Raw genomic sequence first — 26,245 nt, 5'->3', positions numbered from 1 at the left:
CCTTATGAGCATATTTCCGAGAAACCTATTTTTTTCGAAGATATTCAGCTGTATATTTTTTTTAAAGCGTCTCTATCTTTTTTTATTTCAATCATGTGAATGGCAGGATGATTTTAATTTGCATGCAGTCTAGCGCCGAACAAAGATGTTTAGTGAGAATGTTACTTTTCTGCAAAATATTTTTCAATTACTACATTTTACAGCCAGCTAATTCACAATTTTTACGCTGAGGCAGAACATTTTACCTTCGGATTTGTGAAACACTAAATAACTGACTGTAAATACTGTTATTTGTTATGTGCTACAAAAATGAGCTAGTTGAGCAGCAGACAGAATCTATTTATAATTTACAGAAAACTGGCAACCAGTTGTACAAGATAGACTAATGGAAATGTCATTTAAAATGACAATACATTTAACTGTTTGAAGGATGGGACTAGGATCAGGCGTGCTGCATTGTACTTGTCAGATAAAGACGAGGAAAAATTAGCCTTCGATGTACTTTCTCGAAAATGCGAAACGCCGGAAAGTGCATTTGCATATTCTGAACCTTTACAATAATTATCTGTAGCGGCAGGAAGCAAATAGTCTAATATTATTACATGACATGTGCTGAGGTTACAAAAGCAGCTGAATATTTATATATATGTATGTGTATGTGTGCATATATATATATATGTGTATCTATATATATATACATATACACACACACCGGTATATACTGGGTATGTACTGTATATACATACAGTTGAAACCAGAAGTTTACATTCATTATATAAAAAGACACATCTGCATGTTTTTTATGAAATCAGAATAAACCTTTCCCGTTTTAGGTCAATTAGGATTACCATAATTTTTAATATTTGCCAAATGGCAGAATAATGACAGAGAGAGAGAATGTTTTAAGGCATTTTTATTACTTACTGCAAAGTCAAAAGTTTCCATACATTCTATTAGTATTTGGCACCATTGCCCTTAAACTGAATGACTTGGGTGAAACGTTTGGGATATCCTTCCACAAGCTTCTCACAATAGTTGGTCGGAATTTGGGTCCATTCCTCCTGACAAAACTGGTGTAACTGATCCAGGTTTGTAGGTCGTCTTGCTCGCACCTGCCTTTTCAGGTTTACCCATAAATTTTCAATAGGATTGAGATCAGGGCTTTGTGATGGCCACTCCAAAACATTGACTTTGTTATCCTAAAGCCACTTTGTTACCATTTTGGCAGTATGCTTCGGGTCATTGTCCATTTGGAAGACCCATTTCTGCGCAAGCTTTAACTTCCAGGCTGATGTCTTGAGATGTGGCTTCAGTATTGTCACATAATCTTCTTTTCTCATGATGCCATCTATTTTGTGAAGTGCACCAGTCCCTCCTGCAGCAAAACAACCCCACAACATGATGCTGCCACCCCCATGTTTCACAGTTGGGATGGTGTTCCTAGGCTTCCAATCTTCTCCCTTTTTCCTCCAAAAGTAACGATGGTCATTATGCCCAAAAAGTTCAATTTTAGTTTCATCGGACCACAGGACATGTCTCCAAAAATTAAGGTCTTTGTTCCAGTGTGCATTTGCAAATATTAATCTGACTTTTTTATGTTTCTTTTGGAGTAATGGCTTCTTCCTGGCAGAGTGGCCTTTCAGCCCATGTTGATACAGTACTCGTTTCACTGTGGTTATTGACACAATCTTACCAGCTTCCGCCATTATCTTCACAAGGTCTTTTGCTTTTGTCCTTGGGTTGATATGCACATGTCAAACCAAAGCACATTCATCTCTGGGACACAGAACCCGTCTCCTTCCTGAGCAATATGATGGCTGGACATTCCCATCTTGTTTGTACTTGCGTACAATTGTTTGTACAGATGAATGAGGCACCTTCAGGGTATCTTGAAATTGTACCCAAGGATGAGCCAGACTTGTGCAAGTCCACAATTCTCTTCCTGATATCTTGGCTGATTTCTTTAGACTTTTCCATGATGCTACACAAATAAGCAGTGTGTTTCAGGTGTGCATTAAAATACATCCACAGGTGTGTCTCTAATTAACTCAGATGTTGTCAAACACATGACATCATCATATGGGCAGTCCAGAATTGTTTAAAGCTATAGTAATCTTAGTGTATACAAACTTTTGACTTTTTAATAAGTAATAAAATGCTTAAAACATTCTCTCTCTCCTTATTCTGGCATTTAGCAAATACTAAAAATGATGGCAATCCTAACTGACCTAAAACGGGAAAGGTTTATTCTGATTTCATGTCAGATATTGAGAAAAACATGCATGAAGACAGGAGACTGGAATTTCCTCGGGGCCCGGGGCCTGGAGGAATCATTAACATAAATATATAAAATAAAATTTCACAAGAACAAGACCATTAATATGAAGCATACAGGTAGGACTAGATTAACATTTCTATTACCTGTATGCCCATATTAATAGGTTATATACGTTCCAGGGGGTGACAGATTCCCATTAAAGAAGCACTCCTCCCATCAAAGTTTTTACCTCTTAATATATTGCAGTCATCCTATTATATACCACTGTGTACTTACAATTGCTTATTTTGCCTTTCTACCCAGCTAATTCTCCTCTTTTCCATTAGGTCTTTGACATCACGTGATTAAAAACTGACTAGCTGAATCCTTCTAAGCTCTATGTAGAAACAGGAGGTCAATTTTCTCTGTATGACTCATCAGTCACTGCAAAAGTCCATGGCAGGGGGAGGAGGAAGCAGCTGGGTCAGGAGGTGAAGATGGGAATGATAAATTCAGGGACAAGAGACTTCCTGTTTCTACACAGAGCAGAGAAAAGAGAAAAATTAGTTGGATAGAAAGGCAAAATGAGCAATTGTACGTACACAGTGCTATATAATATGATGATTGCAATATATTAAGAGGATAAAAACTTTGATGGGAGGAGGAGGAGGGCTTCTTTAATGCCAAGTTCATACATCACGGATTTGTAAAGGATTTACAGTGCGCTTTCCATGTCGCAAAACCAAAGCAATTTAGAGTACAAGTAAAGCAGTTTTTAAAAATCCCTTTCACACATTGTGGCAAAAAAATCCAATTGAAAAGTAAAGCATGGTACGGATTTCTAATCTGCAACATACTCATTCTTGTGCTGATTTTCTTTGCGGATTTCACCCTATTCAATGCTTAGTGATGAAGTAGGGTAAAATCCAAAGTGAAATCCGCAAGTATCAAATGCAGATTCCAGAAGTGGATTTGTGAAAAAATCTGCAGCAGAATTTTTTACTAACATGTGAAAGTGTCCTTATCCAGCTGCTTTTGTAAAAAAAAAAAGTTACAAAATCCATCATAGCTCCTTTTCCTGCTCTTGGTTCTGATGGCTCTCTCTGTTCTCCATTTCCCTTCTTTCAGTATTAGAGATAGCAAGAGGGAGAGGAAAAAAGGATCTAAAGTTTTATAGAGAGCATAGAAAACAGGTTACAGACAAGGAAGAAAGCATATGGAGGCAAACAAGTACAAAATAAAAGCTGTGCTATACATGAGCTAGTGAAGACAGCCGCACCCTGGATATACACAAAGTTCAGATTCAGCCTATATTGCTGGGAGAAACTCCCAAAAGAGAAAAATCTTAAACTTAGATCAGGTAGCAAACTCCATATCAGGTGGTTTGAAAATGAAAGAAGGTATGAAAATTGCACACTGAAACTAAAGATAATCATGAATGAGCTTTCTTATCTTTCTGTGTAAACAGGCTGCCGATCACCAGATGAATGAGCAAAATGTTCATCAATGGAATGATTTTTTAGCATAGCACAAAAGATCACCGCTCTCGACGATGCATCGTCCTGTGTAAACAGGACTTGCGCTGCCAAGAACAATGTCAGCCTATGAACACTGAGTAATCTAGTACAGATCGCTCAGTGCACATCGCTTACAGTTCCTGTCTGTGTAAACAGGCTATTAAACAACCACAGATCTGTAAAGGATGTTTACGGATCTGTGGTTGGGTCTCCTGCCATAGTGTTTCATTCAAATGTCGACGGATAGTTCGCGCTGATACTGATGCACCCTGAGCCTGCTGGACAGCTTGAATTCCTTAGGAACTTTATTTGGGCTGCTTATCCACCATCTGGATTATCCTGTGTTGCAACCTTTCATGAATTTTTCTCTGCCGTCCACGTCCAGGGAGATTAGCTACAGTGCCATGGGTTGTAAAATTCTTGATTATGTTGTGCACCGTGGATAAAGGAACATCAAGATCTCTGGAGATGGACTTGTAACCTTGAGATTGTTGATATTGTTCAACAATTTTGGTTCTAAAGTCCTCAGACAGTTCTCTTCTTCTCGGCAAAGAGTCAACTTCTCCCTTTTTTATCTGATATCAGCTGTGATTTTCATATTGCCCACACTTGTTACTTGCCACAGGTGAGTTTGAACGAGGATCACATGCTTGAAACAAAGTTGTTTACGCACAATCTTTGAAAGGTGTCGACAATTTTGTCAGGCCCATTTTCGGGGTTTTCTGTGAAATTTTGTCCAATTTGCCTTTTCTTCCCTTTTTTTTTGTGTTGTTCCAATACAAACAAAGGAAATACACATGTGTATAACAAAACATGTGTAATTACAATAACTTTCTGGGAGAAATACTTAATTTTCTGAAACAATTTCAAGGGTGCCAACGCTTTCGGCCATAACTGTATATCTGTAACTGTTCTCGTTAACCTCATTATTAGGCTGTTTTAGCTCTTTTCAGATTGCTCAGCTAACAGAGAATACTTCTTAAGAGTACTCCAAATTATTTATTTCTGACTTTTAGGTCATGTTCACACCAGCCTTAGAATACGTTCTGTCCAGTGTATGTTGCCCTTTGAAGGTCAGGACTAAAATAGAGACTTGATGGATCCATTATAAGTCACTGAGATCCATCAGGATAAATTTCACAACAAATTTTTCTCATATCTGTCATAACACCTATCATACGGGTCAACAGATCTTATTGCCAGATAAAAAAAATAAATAAAAAATAATAATTAAATGGACATATCCAATATATTTTAATTAAAAGAAAAACATTAATTAGAAACGATTCTGCAATTTGTCTGGATACCTTGCATATCTTGCTCCATCTCCCATAATCGGCAGCCTAATAAGAGTGCAATCAGCAGTGCGCGGCGGCATTATAAGTGTCTTATGTAAGAAATGATAATTATAACACGGAGGAATTGTTCTAAAAATACAACCACTTTATGGCTGCACATAAACCATTTTTATATTGTGTTTTGTGCTTGTGCGGACACAATTATTTTGCACTTCCAGTCATTTTATATAGTATTTGCGCAGAATGCTTCATTTTACTCCACAATTATGTTGTTTCTATGCAACTGGGGGGGGAGAAATGCTCCTTTATAAATAGCACCACCGCTACTTGGTAAATGAGCCAATTCATTGCCCTATGGCATAAAAAATTATATTGTACGCTTGATGATAGAATACTGTGTGTGCTTCTGAATTCAATGGCGCGGCTTCCTCCACTATAATATACTCAGATATACGAGGCATCTCTCATTGCACAATATATTAACTTAAATGTATATAATTAGCTTTGTAATAAATTCTAACTTTATTTTCCATTTTTATTACATGGTCAAAGGCATAGAAAATTCTAAACTGCACATTAAAAAGGTATTCAGCCTTTCAAAGTTGATGGATGATCTATAAAGAGAATCTGTTAGCAGGTTTTTGCTATGAAATCGAGAGAGCAGCATGATGTAAGGGCAGAAACACTGATTCCAGTGATGTGTCACTTACTGGGCTGTGTTTTGCTGTTTCAGTTTTATTAGCAGAAGATTATAACTACAGGACTAGGTGTCTCGTGTGGTCCAACCGCATCCCCACCACTGATTAGCAGATTTCTGTCAATATACAGTGTAAGAGAGAAAGCAGCCAATCAGTGGTATGGGCAGGGTTGTATGCAGCCAATCAGTGGTGTGGGCGGGTTATACACAGCCAATCAGAGGTGTGGGTGGGGTTATACAGGGCTCAGCATTCCGAGCTCTGCTAGATCTGCAGCACAGAAAATTGTGATTCTGTGACAACTGCGGCACCCAGTAAACTAAGTGATACAATGCTGGAATCAGAGTCTCTGTACCTACATCATGCTGCTGTCAGTTTACATCGCTAAAACCTGCTGACAGATTCCTTGTAAAGTGTTTTTCACAAGGTTGCATGTTCTCCATTATACATAGAATAGGGGACAATTTACTGCTCGTTGGAGTTCTGACTAGAGATGAGCGAAGCCAAGCTGTAAACTTTGGGGTTCGTACCGGATACCTAGTGTCTGGTGCTGAACTCCAAACACGGATTTCTGCCGGAAGTCCATTTTAGTGTTCGGAGAGAGAGAGGGAGAGAAAAGTTTTCATCACCAAAGTTCGGGTCCCCATTGACTTCTATGGGGTTTGGATTCTGGTTAAAGTTCAAGTAAAGTTCTGGTACCCGAACCAAACTTTGGACTAAAGTTCGGGCAAACATGCCGAACCCGAACTTCCACAGGTTCGCTCATCCCTAGTTCCGACCACTGAGACCCCCAACAATCCCAAGAAAGGAGATCTGCAGAGGCCCGTCTGGATACGGTGGAGTTCGAGCAAGCGTACTTTAACTATAGTCATTGTCTACGGGACTGCTGAGTCCGATATTCAAATACTCTTTGAAAAAGATTCCAGTTCGTTTTACGGGGAAATGTTCAAAAATAACATGAACAAAACAACACAGTGTGCCCTATAGGAGCTTTTTCCACTAAAATCAGCAGGAAAATTTTTCAAAGAGTATTTTTTATGTGGATTTAGGAGCAGCATCTATTTCTAAATCCTCATCAAAAAATGAGTGTGAACGATTGGAGTGCCGATTTTTGGAGGTAAGAGACATTTATGGTATATACTTTCAATATGCCACAAATGTTGCAGTAGGTAATACCCTTTTAATTTTTAGTGTGGTTCATGGACTGGTTTAGTATGATAATGTGGCCATTGCACCAAAATAGGTTGTGCACCCCTGATCTAAGGCTAAGGTCATACTCTCATCTGAGAGAATTGGGTCAATAATGCACATAACACTCCGATCAGAGCATACATGTCAAACTCTAGCCCATGGGCCAAATCTGGCCCGCAGGGTGGTTTTATTTGGCCTGCGACACCAGAACCACCACCACTATGTGGGCCCATTATATTGTATGGAAAACTATGTGGCCCATTATTCTGTATGGAGGACTATGTGGGGCCCATTATTTGGTATGGAGGACTATGTGAGGCCATTATACTGTATGGAGGACTATGTGGGGCCCGTAATTCTGTATGGAGGACTATGTGGGGCCCATTATACTGTATAGAGGACTATGTGAGGCCATTATACTGTATGGAGGACTATGTGGGCCCATTATTCTGTATGGAGGACTATGTGGGGCCCATTATACTGTATGGAGGACTATGTGGGGCCCATTATACTGTATGGAGGACTATGTGAGGCCATTATACTTTATGGAGGACTATGTGGGGCCCGTTATTCGGTATGGAGGACTATGTGGGGCCCATTATACTGTATGGAGGACTATGTGGAGCCATTATACTGTATGGAGGACTGTGGGGCCCATTATACTGTATAGAGGACTATGTGGGGCCCATTATACTGTATGGAGGACTATGTGGTGCCCATTATTCTGTATGGAGGACTATGTGGGGCCATTATACTGTATGGAAGACTATGTGAGACCATTATACTGTATGGAGAATTATGTGGGGCCCATTATTCTGTATGGAGGATTATGTGAGGCCATTATACTGTATGGAGAATTATGTGGGACCCATTATACTGTATGGAGGACTATGTGAGGCCATTATACTGTACGGAGAACTATGTGGGGCCCATTATTCTGTATGGAGGACTATGTGAGGCCATTATACTGTATGGAGGACTATGTGGGGCCCGTTATTCTGTACAGAGGACATTGTGGGACCCATTATACAGTATGGAGGACTATGTGGGGCCATTATACTGTATGGAGGATTATGTGAGGCCATTATACTGTACGGAGAACTATGTGGGGCCCATTATTCTGTATGGAGGAATATGTGGGGCCCATTATTCTGTATGGAGGACTATGTGAGGCCATTATTCTGTATGGAGGACTATGTGGGGCCCATTATTTGGTATGGAGGACTATGTGAGGCCATTATACTGTATGGAGGACTATGTGGGGCCCGTAATTCTGTATGGAGGACTATGTGGGGCCCATTATACTGTATAGAGGACTACAGTTATATGAAAAAGTTTGGGCACCCCTATTAATCTTAAGCTTAATGTTTTATAAAAATTGGTGTTTTTGCAACAGCTATTTCAGTTTGATATATGTAATAACTGTTGGACACAGTAATGTTTCTGCCTTGAAATGAGGTTTATTGTACTAACAGAAAATGTGCAATCTGCATTCAAACAAAATTTGACAGGTGCATAAGTATGGGCACCTCACCAGAAAAGTGACATTAATATTTAGTTGATCCTCCTTTTGCAAAAATAACAGCCTCTAGTCGCTTCCTGTAGCTTTAATGAGTTCCTGGATCCTGGATTAAGGTATTTTTGACCATTCCTCTTTACAAAACAATTCCAGTTCAGTTAAGTTTGATGGTCCCTGAGCATGGACAGCCCTCTTCAAATGATCCCACAAATGTTCAAAGATATTCAGGTCTGGGGACTGGGATGGCCATTCCAGAACATTGTAATTGTTCCTCTGCATGAATGCCTGAGTAGATTTGGAGCGGTGTTTTGGATCATTGTCTTGCTGAAAGATCCATCCCCTGCGTAACTACAACTTTGTCACTGATTCTTGAACATTATTGTCAAGAATCTGCTGATACTGAGTGGAATCCATGCGTCCCTCAACTTTAACAAGATTTCTGGTGCCGGCATTGGCCACACAGCCCCAAAGCATGATGGAACCTCCACCAAATTTTACTGTGGGTAGCAAGTGTTTTTCTTGGAATGCTGTGTTTTTTTGCCGCCATGCATAACGCCTTTTTGTATAACCAAACAACTCAATCTTGGTTTCATCAGTCCACAGGACCTTCTTCCAAAAAGAAATTGGCTTCTCCAAATGTGCTTTTGCATACCTCAGCCGATTCTGTTTTTGGCGTGCTTGCAGAAACGGCTTCTTTCGCATCACTCTCCCATACAGCTTCTCCTTGTGCAAAGTGCGTTGTATAGTTGACCGATGCACAGTGACACCATCTGCAGCAAGTTGATGCTGCAGCTCTCTGGAGGTGGTCTGAGGATTGTCCTTGACTGATCTCACCATTCTTCTTCTCTGCCTTTCTGATGTTTTTCTTGGCCTGCCACTTCTGGCCTTAACAAGAACTGTCCCTGTGTTCTTCCATTTCCTTACTATGTTACTCACAGTGGAAACTGACAGGTTAAATCGCTGAGACAGCTTTTTGTATCCTTCCCCTGAACAACTATGTTAAATAATCTTTGTTTTCAGATCATTTGACAGTTGTTTTGAGGAGCCCATGATGCCACTCTTCAGAGGAGATTCAAACAGGAGAACAACTTGCAAGTGGCCACTTTAAGTAGCTTTTCTCATGATTGCATACACCTGGCTATGAAGTTCAAAGCTCAATGAGGTTACAAAACCAAAAAAAGTGCTTTAGTAAGTCAGTAAAAAGTAGGTAGGAGTATTTAAAACAAGAAAATGATAAGGGTGCCCATACTTATGCACCTGTCAAATTTTGTTTGAATGCAGATTGCACATTTTCTGTTAGTACAATAAACCTCATTGCAAGGCAGAAACATTACTGTGTCCAACAGTTATTACATATATCAAACTGAAATAGCTGTTGCAAAAACACCAATTTTTATAAAACATTAAGCTTAAGATTAATAGGGGTGCCCAAACTTTTTCATACAACTGTATGTGAGGCCATTATACTGTATGGAGGACTATGTGGGCCCATTATTCTGTATGGAGGACTATGTGGGGCCCATTATACTGTATGGAGGACTATGTGGGGCCCATTATACTGTATGGAGGACTATGTGAGGCCATTATACTTTATGGAGGACTATGTGGGGCCCGTTATTCGGTATGGAGGACTATGTGGGGCCCATTATACTGTATGGAGGACTATGTGGAGCCATTATACTGTATGGAGGACTGTGGGGCCCATTATACTGTATAGAGGACTATGTGGGGCCCATTATACTGTATGGAGGACTATGTGGTGCCCATTATTCTGTATGGAGGACTATGTGGGGCCATTATACTGTATGGAAGACTATGTGAGGCCATTATACTGTATGGAGAATTATGTGGGGCCCATTATTCTGTATGGAGGATTATGTGAGGCCATTATACTGTATGGAGAATTATGTGGGACCCATTATACTGTATGGAGGACTATGTGAGGCCATTATACTGTACGGAGAACTATGTGGGGCCCATTATTCTGTATGGAGGACTATGTGAGGCCATTATACTGTATGGAGGACTATGTGGGGCCCGTTATTCTGTACAGAGGACATTGTGGGACCCATTATACAGTATGGAGGACTATGTGGGGCCATTATACTGTATGGAGGATTATGTGAGGCCATTATACTGTACGGAGAACTATGTGGGGCCCATTATTCTGTATGGAGGAATATGTGGGGCCCATTATTCTGTATGGACGACTATGTGAGGCCATTATACTGTATGGAGGACTATGTGGGGCCCGTTATTCTGTACGGAGGACATTGTGGGACCCATTATACTGTATGGAGGACTATGTGGTGCCCATTATTCTGTATGGAGGACTATGTGGTGCCCATTATTCTGTATGGAGGACTATGTGGGGCCATTATACTGTATGGAGGACTATGTGAGGCCATTATACTGTACGGAGAACTATGTGGGGCCCATTATTCTGTATGGAGGACTATGTGAGGCCATTATACTGTATGGAGGACTATGTGGGGCCCATTATTCTGTACGGAGGACATTGTGGGACCCATTATACTGTATACTGGTTTGTCCTGCGACTTTGTCCAAGTTTTTCATTTTGGCCCTCTGTGGGTTTGAGTTTGACATCCCTGGATCAGAGTGTGATCATAGCGTGATCCGATTTTCTCAGATGAGGAGAAGATGGAGAAAAAAATGTCTCCTTCTTCTCCATTGTGTCAGCCCATGGAAATTGGACTGCACTCAGATGTAATCCGAGTGCGCTCCAATGGTTTCCATGCACTCATTGACTTGCGTGGCCGAGTGCAATCCGAATATTGAATCAAAGTCAGGCATGCAGCGATTTTGTACCTTGGACCGACTTGGTCCAAGCAACAAAATCGGACATGAGCACAGCCCCATATCAAGACATAAGTCCAGTGCGATCTGATGTTTTGTCGGATCGCACTCAAACAGTGTAAAGTACGGCTAATCCATACTTTTTTTCTGTGTTTCTTATAAAAAATATGTCCTCGTTAAAAGAAAAACATTTCATAAGAATGAGCAAAGTGTAAGAGGAAAATCACAGCTCTTCCTGACACAACTCCTACACGGAGCTGATTATAGCTGCAGAACCATGTAAGGACCTTTGTCTGAAAATGTACCCGGCATATGAAGTTAGGTACATAGATTAACTCCCAGTATACCAACCTCATAACGTGTCAGCAGCACCCACACAGGGGCAGGGAGAGGATCGCTGAGCTGAGGATGAGCGGCGTGCAGAACCAACGCTGCGCTATTCCCTATGCTTCAATCATACTCGGGAGGTCAAAAGAGGGATGCACGACCCATCAAAATGAAGAAAGTACTGAGCGATTATAAGGCTGTGAATGTCACACTGCTTTTAGATAGAGTGTTTATGTCATGTTCATATCCTGAAAGGGGTTATGTTATCAAGACATGCACAATTAAGGCATATGGTTGTCACAGAGCCGGAGTAGAGTTGCAAATATCGAGTGACTCTCATGCTCAGTGGTCAATCCATGTTCCTCCTTTTGGAAAATCCATGTTTCCTGGGGCTGCAGTTTGTTTAAAAATATCAAACTGTGCTTTTCCCACCCTCCCCGGTCCAGCATTGACTGCTGCTCTCGGTGTCTGGTATTGTCATATTGACGGAGATACAACAAATCAATGAGATCGGTGGCTCTGCCCAAGTTGACGGCATGAGCCACTGTGCTCAATGATTGGCTGCACCGTTGTCGTTGTGATGTCAGCTCTGCAGATAATAAGACATCAGAAGCAGCGGAGACTTAGTGCTGGACTCGGGGATGATGAGTAAAGAACTAATTATTTTGGTTTGTTTTTTTAACCAGGGTACAGTCTGATAAGAATGACAGACGGACGAATTTCTTGTGCGAGGATCGCATAACAATGCACGGACTGGTCCAGCACCTCTCCTGACCTGAGCGTGACAGCGTGATGTATTTCTATGCAGCTGTCACGCTCAGGTCAGGAGAGCCGACAGTCAGTCCGAGGATTGCAATGCAATCCTTGCACGAGAAATACGGCCGTCTGTCTGCCCCCTTAAACTAAGAACCTCTTGTTCAGTTTTGGAAATTTTTGCTTAGCCGCAATAGATCAATGTATAATTTTTGGATGTGTGGTCTCGGTCTTTTTCTACAGCTTTGGTACATGTTAGTGGCTTTTTTTTAAAAAAAAAAAAAGCATGGGGGTTTTCAATAATGCTGGTATGTAATACTACATCAGGAGGAAGAGAAGTATAAGGCTGATTGAATTATATTTCAACTTTCTTTTTTGGTTGTTCATTGTTTTGGATAAATATTTTATTTTATTAGTTTGGACAATTACACAAGCAGGGATACCAAATACGTTTTTTTTTTATTATATTTTTTTAGATTTTCGCATTTACGTTTGAGGAAAAAATTGGGGGTAATTTCAACTTTTATATTTTTTTTTGGGGGGGGGGTGGATTTTTTAATTGTTATAACATTTCTAATTCGTCCCCTAAGAGGACCTGAAACTGCTTGATTGCCTCTGCACTTAATGTATAGAAAGTACTTAGAAAAACAAGAATTCTCAAAAAAACCCTTGCAGTATAGACCACGTACATGCCAATGTTCTTTTTTCCATTTACAAACCCCCTCCCGCTACTCTCAGTTTCCATTTTATATACAGTATATATACATATATATGCTTTTATATACAAGTGGCCATATAATTTTTTTTTCTCTTGTCGATTTGCAATTTTAATGGAACCATTTAAAGGGAATTTATCAACAGGTTTTTGCTATGTAATCTGACAGCAGCATGATGTAGGGGCAGAGAGCCTGATTCCAGCAATGTATCACTTAGTTTAATGGGTGCAGCATTTGTGGAATCACAGTTTTCTCTGCTGCAGATCTAGCAGAGCTTGGAATGCTGAGCTCTGTATAACCCCGCCCACACCACGGATTACCTGCTTTCTGTGTACACTGTATATTGACAGAAGGCTGCCAATCAGTGCTGGGGGCGTTGCTGGACTAGGAGGCACAAGACACCTAGTCCTATAGTGATCTTGCTGATAAAACACTGATTTTATTGAAACAAAACACAGCCCAGTAAGTGAGCCATTGCTGGAATCAGGGTCTCTGTCCCTACATCAGATTACATAGCAAAACTCTGCTAACAGATTCACTTTAATGTATCATATATTGGAAAACTGCACTCCATTAACAGTGTAAGTTACTGATGACAGCAGCAAAGCACAGCATATGCTCAGCCTGCCTTTTCTCCAAAATACACCTAGTCACTGTCTTCCAGCTGGGGGGACATGGGCCCTCTGTTCTGTCAATGGTTGCAGATCTGAACAAACACAACTCCGTTCATTGCGGAGCTCATCTGCAGTATCGTGTAGTGGCCAGTAATCAGTTGATGGCACTGTGCTCTACACGTTCCATCCACTATTTATATCCAGCCGCAAGAGCTGAGAATAGCTGATGGGTGTCACCAATCTGATACTGATGACCTATACTATAGATAGGTCATCAACATCAAGACAACCCCTTTAAAGGGAATCTGTCAGTAGTTTTTTGCTATGTAATACGAAGTCAGTGTGAGGTAGGGGCTGAGACACTGATTTCAGAGATGTGTCACTTATTAGGCTCGGTGTTGTTGTTTCAATACAATGAATGTTTTATCACCAGGAGATTATCACTGTCTGGACTACAGCAAATATGAGCCCTGGTCCGACTCCGCTCCCTCTTGTGATAAGCAGCTCACTGTCAATAGACAATGTACACATTAAGCTGTGGTGTGGGCGGGGGCAGCTCTCTGAGCTCTGCTGCATTGCTAAATCTAAAAACTCTGATTGTGTCACAACTGTTGAACCCAGTAAACTAACTGATACATCGCTGGAATCAGGGGCTCTTTTCCTACATTATGCTGCTCTCAGATGAGGAAGCAAAAACCTGCTGACAAGATTCCCTTTAATCTTCTAGATTCCATATTCCTTGATGAAACTGAAGGCATCTAACGGGACATATTGATCCATTCGCAGGACAGATTGATCCATTCGCAGGACAGATTGATGCATTTGCGGGACAGATTGATGCATTTGGGGGACAGATTGATGCATTCGCAGGACAGATTGATGCATTTGCGGGACAGATTGATGCATTTGCGGGAAAGATTGATGTATTTGCGGGACAGATTGATGCATTTGCGGGACAGATTGATGCATTCGCGGGACAGATTGATGCATTCGCGGGACAGATTGATGCATTCGCGGGACAGATTGATGCATTTGCGGGACAGATTGATGCATTTTTGCGGGACAGATTGATGCATTTGCGGGACAGATTGATGCATTTTCGGGACAGATTGATGCATTTGCGGGACAGATTGATGCATTTGCGGGACAGATTGATGCATTTTCGAGACAGATTGATGCATTTTCGGGACAGATTGATGCATTCGCGGGACAGATTGATCCATTCGCGGGACAGATTGATCCATTCGCGGGACAGATTGGTCCATTCGCGAGACAGATTGGTCCATTCTCTGCATTTGGGGGACAGATTGATGCATTTGCGGGACAGATTGATGCATTCGCGGGACAGATTGATGCATTCGCGGGACAGATTGATGCATTCGCGGGACAGATTGATGCATTCGCGGGACAGATTGATGCATTTGCGGGACAGATTGATGCATTTTCGGGACAGATTGATGCATTTTCGGGACAGATTGATGCATTTGCGGGACAGATTGATCCATTTGCGGGACAGATTAATCCATTCGCGGGACAGATTGGTCCATTCGCGAGACAGATTGGTCCATTCTCTGCTTTAGGTGCAGAATTACAGCTCTATACAACAAGCAGCTTGCACAGATCCATTAAACGCCAGTGTGCTGTAAAATACCCTACCATCTCCTGCTGCTGCACATTATGATTATCATTAATTAATACAATTACTATTCACCTAAAATACATCTTCTATAATTATATCAACTCTGTACAAACTTTGTCCCGAACTCCCCCAAAATGCTCCATAGCTTCATGTGGTATATATACCCACCTAGAACAATGCATGGCAGGTCACAGTAGCCATTTGTAGTGGAAGGGGGATAATTAGGGAATAATAGTATATGATTAGTAACGTAAACGATTTCCTGGTCTTTCCATCTCTGTAAGTGGTTAATTATCACAACAATAATCCATTAGTAATAATTAGTATTGTGTGGCAGGTTTCTGACACTGCAATGTCTCTTCCTGCAATAATTATTACCAGCAATTAGTCGTTGCATGAAAAATAAAAACTGCAATCGCAAGTAAAAGATATTTAATAGGGGGATGTGAGGGGCACGGAGAACCACGGCGACGATACATAATGATATTTAATGCTGCCGACACCGACGGCAATACGTCATAGGTCGGATCTGACCTAAAATAAAGATGTACACAATGTTATAATCATCATGTGATTAGTCTGATTAACGGAATCATAGTCAGTGGAAACATTATTAAAGCAGTAATCACATAGATCATGACGACAACCATCTGCTAATGCAGAAAATTAAAGGATGGTGTCGTAGCTATATACTATATTTTTCGGACCATAGGATGCACTTAGGTTTTAGAGAAGGAAAATAGGAAAAAAAAATCTGGAGGAAAAAATGTGGTAAAATATTTATCAACATCTCTGCTGACTCTGTTATGGGGAAGATCTGCTGCTGGAGGGCCTCAGGTTGTGCAACACTCTTGTTGCCAAATGACTGCTCCCTGTCCAAGCATGATGGAAGTTGTAGTTTTGCAAAAGCTGCAGGGCCACATTGACAGGTGGCCCTGAAGTTGAATTTAAAAAAAGGAGGCTGAAACAAATTGTGTTGACAGAACCTGTTATCACGATTTGTATGAGCCTCCTTTTTTAAATTTCGCGCCAGCGCTGCCTTTGCCGTGAGCGGCGGTTGAGCACATTCATGTCCTGACATCCTCCAGCAAAATGGTGCCGGGGGTGGCGCATGCTCAGATTAACCTCCGGCGTTCTTCAGCAAAATGGTGCCGGTGGCTGCGCATGCGCAGATTGGGATCTTGGCTCAATGACGAGCTGAGATCTCGATCTGCGCATGCGCCACCTCCGGAACCATTTTGCTGGAGATCGAAACAGTGGCGACCTTGACCCTGCCTCCTATGACCCCGCTCGACCACCGCATCCCCGCCAGAGCGAGCTAGGTGAGCTACATTCGGACTATAAGACGCACCCCCATTTTCCACCCAAATTTGAGGGGGAATGCGTCTTATAGTCCAAAAAGTACGGTACTTCGGCAAGGGACTATCCAGCATTCTCACGTCTGCATTCGGAGGTATGAGGTGCTGCTGATGTGTCATCCGTCGGACACGTGCCGGGTTTCAACAGGTAAGTGCACGCAGTCTACTCTAATTAAAGGGGTTTTCCAGACAAAATTGTTTTCCCCTATCAGCTCGACTGTGTTAAAAATAATAAAATCAGCTTTGACTCACCCTTTCCAGCTCCAGCACTGCGTCTCCACTGCTGCCTCTAACCTTGTTGGCAGAGGTAACATCACGACTACAGCACAGGTGACCACTGCAGCCAGTCACTGGATGCGGCTGCAGCCTATCTCCAAAAGCCGGAAATGCAACATTAGACCTGGAGAGGGTGAGTAAAAGCTGATTTCATCATTTTTAACATGGGCACATCTATAGAATAATAACAACTAAGTCTTGAAAACCTCTATTGAGGTACAATATCTGCACATCAGCAGGACCTTTCACCTTCTGATGTAGAAGTAAGAAGCGTTGTAAAACACCTTAAAAGGTTATTCCCATCTTCATAGATTGATATAGTCAGAGAGGGCTTGTTAAAACAAGGACGTTTGCAATTTACTCAGTTATTCAAATTTGCAGCTGTTCTTCAGATATCAACACTTTTCTTTACAGCTCGTTGCCTAGGAGACCGACCACCACCGCTGTCCTGCTTTTAAGCATTGCAAAGATAGCTGGGTGGCGTTAGGAGGTCATAGCGTGCTCCAGCCATACTGGCTGTGATCAGTGAGGTTATTAATGGTCGTCTGAGGAATGTTCTGCTGCTTTGAATGCACTTGGGCACGAAAATCATCAAGATCCGCTGCTGGCAGCTCCCTGTGCAATTGCTGACCAATGACGTCCAAGATGTGCTCAATGGGAGACAAGTCCAGAGACACTGCAGGTCATGGTATATACTTCGGATGGACATTGCAAAACATAGTCTGAAAAGAGCCTACACAAAGCTACCTTTTCCAGACCTTTTCAAAAAGCTATATAACAGACATTGCAACTGCTGAAGAACCTCTTTCTTAATCAACCTTTCAATCAACAGAGAGGAATCTTCCTGGAGAAGCAAACTACAACCAACTGCATGAGGAGATAAGCAGCGCCCAGATGCCACCATTCATCAGCCTACACTGTGTGCACAATTATTAGGCAATTTGTATTTCTGATGAATCATTTTATTATTGAACAACTACAGAGCCGTCAGTCAATCCAAAAGCTTAATAAATCTGAAACCTGAATATTTAAAGGGAACCCGTCACCTGAAAAAACTATACATATATGATATCGGCGTACTCGTTCTGACCTGGAGAATCTTATCGCCCGGTCAGTTTTACCATAAAGTGAACATGGTAAATAAAAGACTCAAAAAAACATTGTGAAATTGCACTTTTTTTGCAATTTCACCGCACTTGGAATTTCTTTTCCGTTTTCCAGTGCACCATGTGGTAGAATGAATGGTGTCGTTCAAAACTACAACTTGTCCCGCAAAAAACAAGCTATATGGCTGGAAAACTAAAAAAGTTATGGCTCTTGGACGAAGGGGAGGAAAAAATAAAAACCAAAAAATAGAAAATTGCCCGGGGGTGAAGGGGTTAAAAGAGATGTGCTTTGCATACTTCCGGCCATATTCCGACTAGATGGCCGCGTACGTCTAGATGGCATGTGACCGATTGTCATCACAGTGGATGTCTGACACTTGACTCTCCACCAATCAGCTGCTGCTATAAACGCCGGTGACACGAGGAAGTAAACACTGAATGGAGCCGGACTGCGCAGCTCTACACGATGTGCAGTGGCAGCTGCCAAGATCCACAGGTTAACTCCTATTCTCTTAAATAGTAGCTGATGTGCAGTCCTCATCTGCAGCCGCTAAACATTGCACAGAGTTGTGCAGTCCTGCTCCATTCAGCGTTTGCATCCAGGTGTGACCGGAGCTTATAACAGCTGATCTATGACGCTGCCAAGTGTTGGGCTCTCACTGATCAGATGTTGATGAATTTTCCTACAGATAGGTTATCAAAGTTATATGGCCAGAGAATACTTTAATTTCTTCACATTCCAAACAACTCGCTACGACTTTAAAGAAGTTGTCCACTACTAGGATAACCCCTTTTTGATCTAAATGTTTGGCCCCTATAAAATAAAAAAGCCTATACTCACCTCCCGTTCCGGTGCCGTTCATGTAGTGTCGGCACTCGCGGTCCCGGGACTCCCGTGTGGCTGTTGTGACACGTGAGCCTGGCGGCCCAATAAGCACGGCGTCACTGTCCCCGCCATGAAGAGGAAGTCAGAGATCAGCTGTAGCCCAGACTTCCTCTCCATGTTCAATTCGTCAGAAGGCGGGGACAGTGACACCAGAGCTGATTGGGCGCCAAGGTCACGTGTCACAACAACCACACGGGAGTCCCAGGACCACGAGTGCCGACACCACTGGAACGGCGCCGGTACAGGAGGTGAGTATAAGCTTTTTTATTTTATTGGGGCCAAACATTTAGATCAAGAAGGGTTTGTTCTAGTAGTGGACAACCCCTTTAAAGATTTTCCTTCATAACATAAAAGCCAGGACTTGCTTTATGAAGACATGGACAGAACTCCTGACTCCAGTATCCACAATAATGTGTCCAATTTTTAAAATACAACTGCAAATGTAATAAAATAAACTCTATATTCACCTCTTCTTTCATTTATTAATCAAGAACTGGTGCTCCTGCGGTCCTACCGGATTCCAAGCGCCTGTAGTGTCATGTGCCATATTCCTGGCATCATGGTCTCCATTGCAGGAGTGGTGGTGCCAGTAGGGCAGCACAATGTTATCTCACAACTAGTGAGATGGATTCTCAAAGCTTTTGGCTCAAATGGGTGGTTGTTGAACAGCACAGACTGAGGAAGTTGGTGCAGAGAGGTGGAAAGGTTGGATCAATAGAAACTGTCATGGCTGAACGGCAATGGGGCATTATGGGTAAACCTCAAGAAAGCCGGAGTCTCAGCGAAGGGAGACTGATAAAACAGAGTTGGATAACGGCACAGCAGAGAAGACCCATACACGCGACAGAGTGAAGGAGGTCAGGAAACTCATTGTAGAGAAGTAGCAGAACCCGTCAATCTAGCAGAATTGAGTGGGTCAGGAGACTCTCTGTAATGGTGTAGCAGAACCCAGCAATGTAGCAAAGTTCGGTAAGTCAGGAGACTCTTCAGCGATGTAGCAGAACCCAGCAATGTACAGTAAGTCAGGAGACTCTCTCTAGTGGTGTAGCAGAACCCAGCAATGAAGCAGGGTTCAGTAAGTCAGGAAACTATCTGTAGCCTTGCAGCTGAAGCTAGCAATGTAGCAGAGTTTGGTAGGTCAGAAAACTCTCTTTAGCAGAACCCAGCAATGTAGCAGAGTTCAGTATATCAGGAGACTCTCTGTAGTCATGTAGCAGAAGTTAGCAATGCAGCAGTGTTCAGTAGGTCAGGAGACTCTCTAAAGCTTTGTAGCAGAGCCCAGAAATGTAGCAGTCTTTAGTAGGTCTGAAGACGATAGCTTTTTAGAAGAACCCAGCAATGTAGCAGTGTTCAGTGAATCAGGAGACTCTCTATAGTTTTGTAGCAGAACCCAGCAATGTAGCAGTCTTAAGTAGGTCAGGAGACTCTCTGAAGCCATGTATCAGAACTTAGACATGTAGCAGTCTTCAGTAGGTCGGGAGACTCTCTATAGCTTTGTAGCAGAGCCCAGCAATGTAGTAAAGTTCAGTAGGTCAGGAAACTCTCTGAAGCCATGTGTCAGAACCCAGCCATGTAGCAGTCTTCAGTAGGTCAGGAGACTCTCTATAGTTTTGTAGCAGAGCCCAGCAATGTAGCAGACTTCAGTAGGTCAGGAGACTTTCTGTAGTGATGTAACACAACCCAGTGATGTAGCAGAGCCCAGTAATGTAGCAGAGTTAGATATGTCTGATTGCCAGTATAACAGATCTTAGTCAGTATAGGTAAGGCTGAGTTAGAATATATGTATAAATGCATAACTGCAGAGTAGCAGAGGTGTAAAGCAGTGGCGTGGACGCCCATTACCTGAATACTCTGGGGGTGTGCTGCCGCCTGAGCTGGCCTACTAAGCCTGGCAGTGCATGTAAGCTGGATTACTATGGTTACCTGACACACTGACGAGAATGAGGATCTGACCGGAGGAGTAGTGGAGCGGGGGAGGGCAACATACCTGATGGGTACGGGTCTGGATAGGGGGATCGCAGGTGCATCAGCACTAAATCATCGGAGGGAAGAAGAGGTGAGTAGTGAGGACAATCCACAAGCAAACACCACAACCCGACCCCCAGAACAGATCATAAGTGCAAAATGTAAGAGGTTCCCTTATAGCATTGCTGCACCCAGCGGAGTGATAGGGCTGAGGAAGCACTGGGCCCCTGAGAGTGAGGGGTCACAGGCCTCAGTGCTATTAGAAGCCACTGCTATGATTACAGCACATGCTCTGTGGAGGGGCCCACGGCCTAGTCAGCATTGGGGCCCAATAATTTGACAACACACAGCTGGCTGCACCTATGGTCCTGTAATATCTTCTGTCCAGTCCCTGTAAAGGGTTAACCTATCCATCCATAGCTGTACACCGGGGTTTCCCGCCCCTCCCCGTCCACACAATTAGCGCGTCATAGAAACAATAACAAACAACAGACCCGTCTCCGCACAGCCGCTGCTCTCCGCCATGTTTGTTGTCATCCGCTGTCACAAGCTGGAGACGCCGTTCTACCGTCGCTATGGCAACTGCTGACGTTTTCCTGCGCTTCATTGGTGACGGACGCCCTACGTCACTGAAGGGGCGTGGCCAGAAGCGCTGTCCGAGGTCCTGGAGAAGCTGCGCGGGTGGGCAGCGTCACGTGACTGAGCTGTGACGTCAGTGCGGGGGCGGTAGAGTCACTGGCCGAAGTGCTGAAGGGGCAGAGACTGTGCAGCCTCCTGGTGGGGAACTACAAGTCTCAGCAAAGATGCTGCAATGCTTTTATTTTGTAACCTGTAAATTCAGAGGTGATTTCAACTCTAAACGCTCCTATTTCTGTGGCATTTAACCCCTTAATACTAAAGCCATTTTTGTCCTTAAAGGGGATGTTCACTTTCCTGTCACTGAGTGTTGATCACCCCAGAATTATGTTGGTATATACAGTGCTGTGCAAAAGTTTTAGGCAGATGCAGAAAGACTGCTGTGATGTAAGAATGTTTTCATTCATAAAAGTGTTAAAGGGGCTGTGCACTACTCGGAGAGCCCCCTACTCAAGCCATAGGTTTGCCCCCAGTAAAATAATAACACTTATACTCACCTCCGGTGTCAGCGCCGGTCCAGTGGTGTCGGCACTGACTCTACAGGGGCTTGTGTCTATCAGTTCTGAGCTTATGGCGCTGCTGACAATCTTCTAATTTTGAAGGAAAGCAAGCACAATGTGTTTTCCATCTGCTGCACTAAGTTTCCTTGGCCACTTCGTCTACTGTCCTCAACATTGCCCATTTCTTGGTGCTTCTTCAAAAGAGCCTATAGAGCGCATCTCAGATCTCCAGTCTGCTGTCAAATCTTTGTCTGGGAGAGACCTTGCTGATGCAGTATAACTACCTTGTCTCTTGTTGCTGTGCTCAGTCTTGACTGTGGTGTGACATGAGATGGTCTTCCATAACCTCACCTTTGTAGCAGAGTTTGGCTGATCCTCACCAACTTTTAAGCCTCCTCCTACACAGCTGTTTCTGTTTCAGTTAATGACTGTGGTTTAATCTACTTATGAAAATAATAAGATTAATTTTTATTTCTATAGCGCCAACATATTCCGCAGCACTTTACATTACAGCCAATAAAGACAGTAGAGAGTAAACACATAATTCAATAGATGTCAAGAAGAGTGAGGTCCCTGCTCGATATTAGGAAATAGGCGAGACACGAAAGGTAAATGGTAAAAAGTGCTTGTATTGTATGGTTATCATGAAAATGATCATTATCACCTGCTTGGTTACTCATACCCCTGACTATAATCCTCCAAAATTCCTGACCGTACAAGTTGTTAATTGATAACATAAACTATTAACACTTCTATTTTAGAAAGCTTCTTACTGTTCAGCATTTTTTTCCATAGATACTTAATATATTTGCACAGTATTGTGGATGTGAGTGAATAAATTCATAGGACCCGGGTCCAGTGACTATGTCAGCATTCCATGGCCGCTGGATTTGGATCCTACCTGCCAACATCCCTGCCACCTCTTCTGATTTGTAGGAAAAGCATCTGACATCCATAGTAACGTCACCCTCTGTGCTCATTGGACATGGTACATTACTGGGGCATTTGCTGGATGTTGTCACACTGACTGTAAATAGGTCCATAGGAACCCATCTTTCTCCCTTGCTATACAGTATAGATCAGGTGTCTCAAACTCGGCTAAGTATATGGGCCACACATAGAAAAAATGTGAATTTGAAGGGCCGCATTCTTTGCAGGATGATATGAAATTTTTAATGATACCATATTGTTTTTTCTATACACCTTTTGGATAATTTTTTGAACATTTTTGGCTTTTTTATTTTATTCTTTTACATGGCATTCATTTTATGGGCTATGGTACAGTCTATCAGAGACACCACTATTTGCGTCAAGGAAAGGGAAAAATCTTAAAGACATACTAGTGGCCAGCCATTATGTAGCAAAAGTGAAGAATCCCCTAAATCTTAATAATATCAAACAGAAATGGGGTTGTTTTCCATGTGACGATTGTGTGGCATGTAAAGAAAAGAACATTATTAGGAGTAACAAATTTGAATCTGCTGACGGTAGCAAGACCTTTGACATTGTCCATTACATTTCATGTACTAGTACTAGTATATGTACTCGTACATATGTCATATATTATGCTACCTGTCCTTGTCGGAAAATTTATGTGGGGCTTACAAGTAGGCAGCTTCGTGTTCGTGCTCGTGAGCATGTCCGTCATATCCTCAACGCACAAAAAATTGAGGACACATCAATGTTGAAAACTCTGCCCAAACATTTCCTTATCCATCATGGCGGTAATCCACAATTATTGAAGGTTAGAGGCATTGACCGCCTACACTGTGGCATCAGGGGTGGGAATTTGAGACGCATTTTGGCACAAAAGGAGTGCAGGTGGATTGCTATTCTAGAAACCATGTCCCCGAAAGGATTAAACGAGAAACGTAGTTTTGCTCCTTTTTTGTGAGAAGTGGTTGCATTTATTGTTTTTTTAAAGCTATGTATTAAGTATGTCTTTGTCTGTTTTGATTTTTAGCTGTGCTTATAAAGCTTCTTTTTTGTGGAGCGTGTCCTTTGGGCTACATGATGAGAACTGAGGTGATGGAGAATATTTCTTTCTGAAAATAATGGAAGATACGTTATGATGACGGACATATACAGACTGGGGAATACATGGTCCCATCAGGAATCAAGATGAATTAATGTATTTGAAAAAGGACTCTGTTCACCCCATAATGTACTACTATTTTTTGTCCTCCTTTTCTTCTTCTAATATTCATTCTTCTGTGAAAAATAATTCTTTCACCTCTACCTAGACTTTATCTACCAGTACCTGTTTCATGTGTGCAAGTTTTGCTTTTATATCCACGATGGGGATGTGAGGGGGAAGCGTTATAAAGAGGATAAATTGATATGTGCGATATATATATATATATATATATATATATATATATATATATATATAAACACATATAAAATATACACTTTTTTTAGGTTTATACCTTATTTTTGAATATGGCCTAAAGCCATAAACATTGGGTTTTGGGCCTGTTAATTGGGGAGGTATACACATCACACACGGTAATAATTAGTTATTTATTTTTTTTGTCACTTTATTTTCCCTTCATATATTTATTTTTCATGAAGGCTTAAATTGGTCACTTTTTATTATCATTTTTATTATTTTCATTCACTTTTTAATTATTAATATTCATATTCATGCTATATGAAGTTATCTTTATGGGGAGTTTGTGTTTTCAGACAAATGTCCGGAATATTCTATCATCACCATCACTTTAAAAATATATATATATCCAAAAAAGATATCCTTTCTCCATTAGTTTTCAAATGGATATGTGATATGACCCTGATTAACTAATAAGCACTATAGTCCGGTTATATTCGTTTAAATAATACTATCATCAATATATTAGTGCTTGTATAGGGTATAATATCTCATCAAGATTGTACCAATAGATGGACATGCGGCGTGGCGATACTATTCTTCTATCCTCCCCTCTCGTCTCTTCCCCCATAGCGTAAACTGTATTGGGTATTGGAGATTAGTCAGCGCATGACCCTCACGATCTCACGGGGGGAATCCACTGACGGCTTCAGTATACTTAGTGCGCATGTCAGTGACGTCAATAAGGGATTTCCCTATGACGTGCGCGCTACGTGAATGCCGGAAGTGGATTTCCTCTTCCGTGGTTACAGGGTGATGCGCATGCGCAAATGAGACTAGTTCGTGACAGCTTCACTATAAAAAGCGGCACAGTACAATGGGGTTAGTACTTACTTGTTGATAAAGCTAACGCGAAATGCGCGTTCAAGGGTGTCTCCCGGGTGTGAGTACCACTATCGCGATGGGTAAGTCGCTATAATGGAACTTTATGTACATAATGACCACATGATTCTTTTTTCCTATGCTGAATGCAGGGACTAACTTTATGTGTGGCTACACAAACAGCATTTTTTGCATTTATATAGATATTAATGGGAACAATATTGTACATGGATTTTTACTAATTATATGTGCATATGCTGAAATCTATGAATACATTTTTTAGTAACCTGCTGCATAATATGTGCTACTGCTCACCCTACAGGGACTAGAATCTGAGTCCTTCTGACTACACCTCTAATTATTTTTAATCATTTTGTGGTATTGGTATTTATGTCTATTTAATAAAGTCGATGATTTTATAAAGTGCATGACTCCGATTGGTGTTTGTAGGTATTATATGGTACAGTTTTATAGTTTTTACAAGTTTACAGTTTTAGAGTTGTTACAATTTTTATTTCCTTTTAGTGTCCCGTAATTGGCCACATACAGTGATTTTTTTTTCTTACAATTTACACCATATAGTAATTCTGACCAACTTCTTGTAGTAGTTTCCCCATCTCGTGGTAATATCCCCAACCTTGTCCGCATCTTGTAGTAATGTCCTCCATCTTGGTCCTCATCTTGTAGTAATGTGCCCATCCTGGTGGTCCCCATCTTGTAGTAATGTGCCCATCCTGGTGGTCCCCATCTTGTAGTAATGTGCCCATCCTGGTGGTCCCCATCTTGTACTAATGGCCCATGTTGGTCCCTAACTTGTAGAACATTCAACTGAAAAAAATCACTGACTTCGGCAGCCCTCAGGACCAGGCCGCAATCATTATAGGGGGGTCCTATGCCTGTGGGCCGCATTAAGTAGTCTCAGGGGCCGCATTCGGCCCTCGGAACGCGAGTTTGAGACCCC

General features: G+C 41.9%; 1 protein-coding gene across 1 annotated transcript in view; it reads right to left on the bottom strand.

The window, feature by feature from the left end:
* AGBL4 (AGBL carboxypeptidase 4) overlaps positions 1-21,531 on the bottom strand; it is a 2,899,935-nt gene extending 2,878,404 nt beyond the window's left edge. Inside the window, exon 1 of the mRNA XM_073642636.1 lies at positions 21,429-21,531. Within this exon, the coding sequence (XP_073498737.1) occupies positions 21,429-21,471 (43 nt within the window). The 5' untranslated portion in view covers positions 21,472-21,531. The remainder of the gene's footprint in view (positions 1-21,428) is intronic.
* Between the last annotated feature and the right edge of the window lie 4,714 nt (positions 21,532-26,245).

This window comes from Phyllobates terribilis, unplaced genomic scaffold (assembly GCF_046119375.1).
Source record: "Phyllobates terribilis strain yellow unplaced genomic scaffold, ASM4611937v1 Scaffold_8__6_contigs__length_399053987, whole genome shotgun sequence".
In the NCBI taxonomy this organism is placed as follows: Eukaryota; Metazoa; Chordata; class Amphibia; order Anura; family Dendrobatidae; genus Phyllobates; species Phyllobates terribilis.
This window is presented reverse-complemented; position numbering and strand designations above follow the sequence as displayed.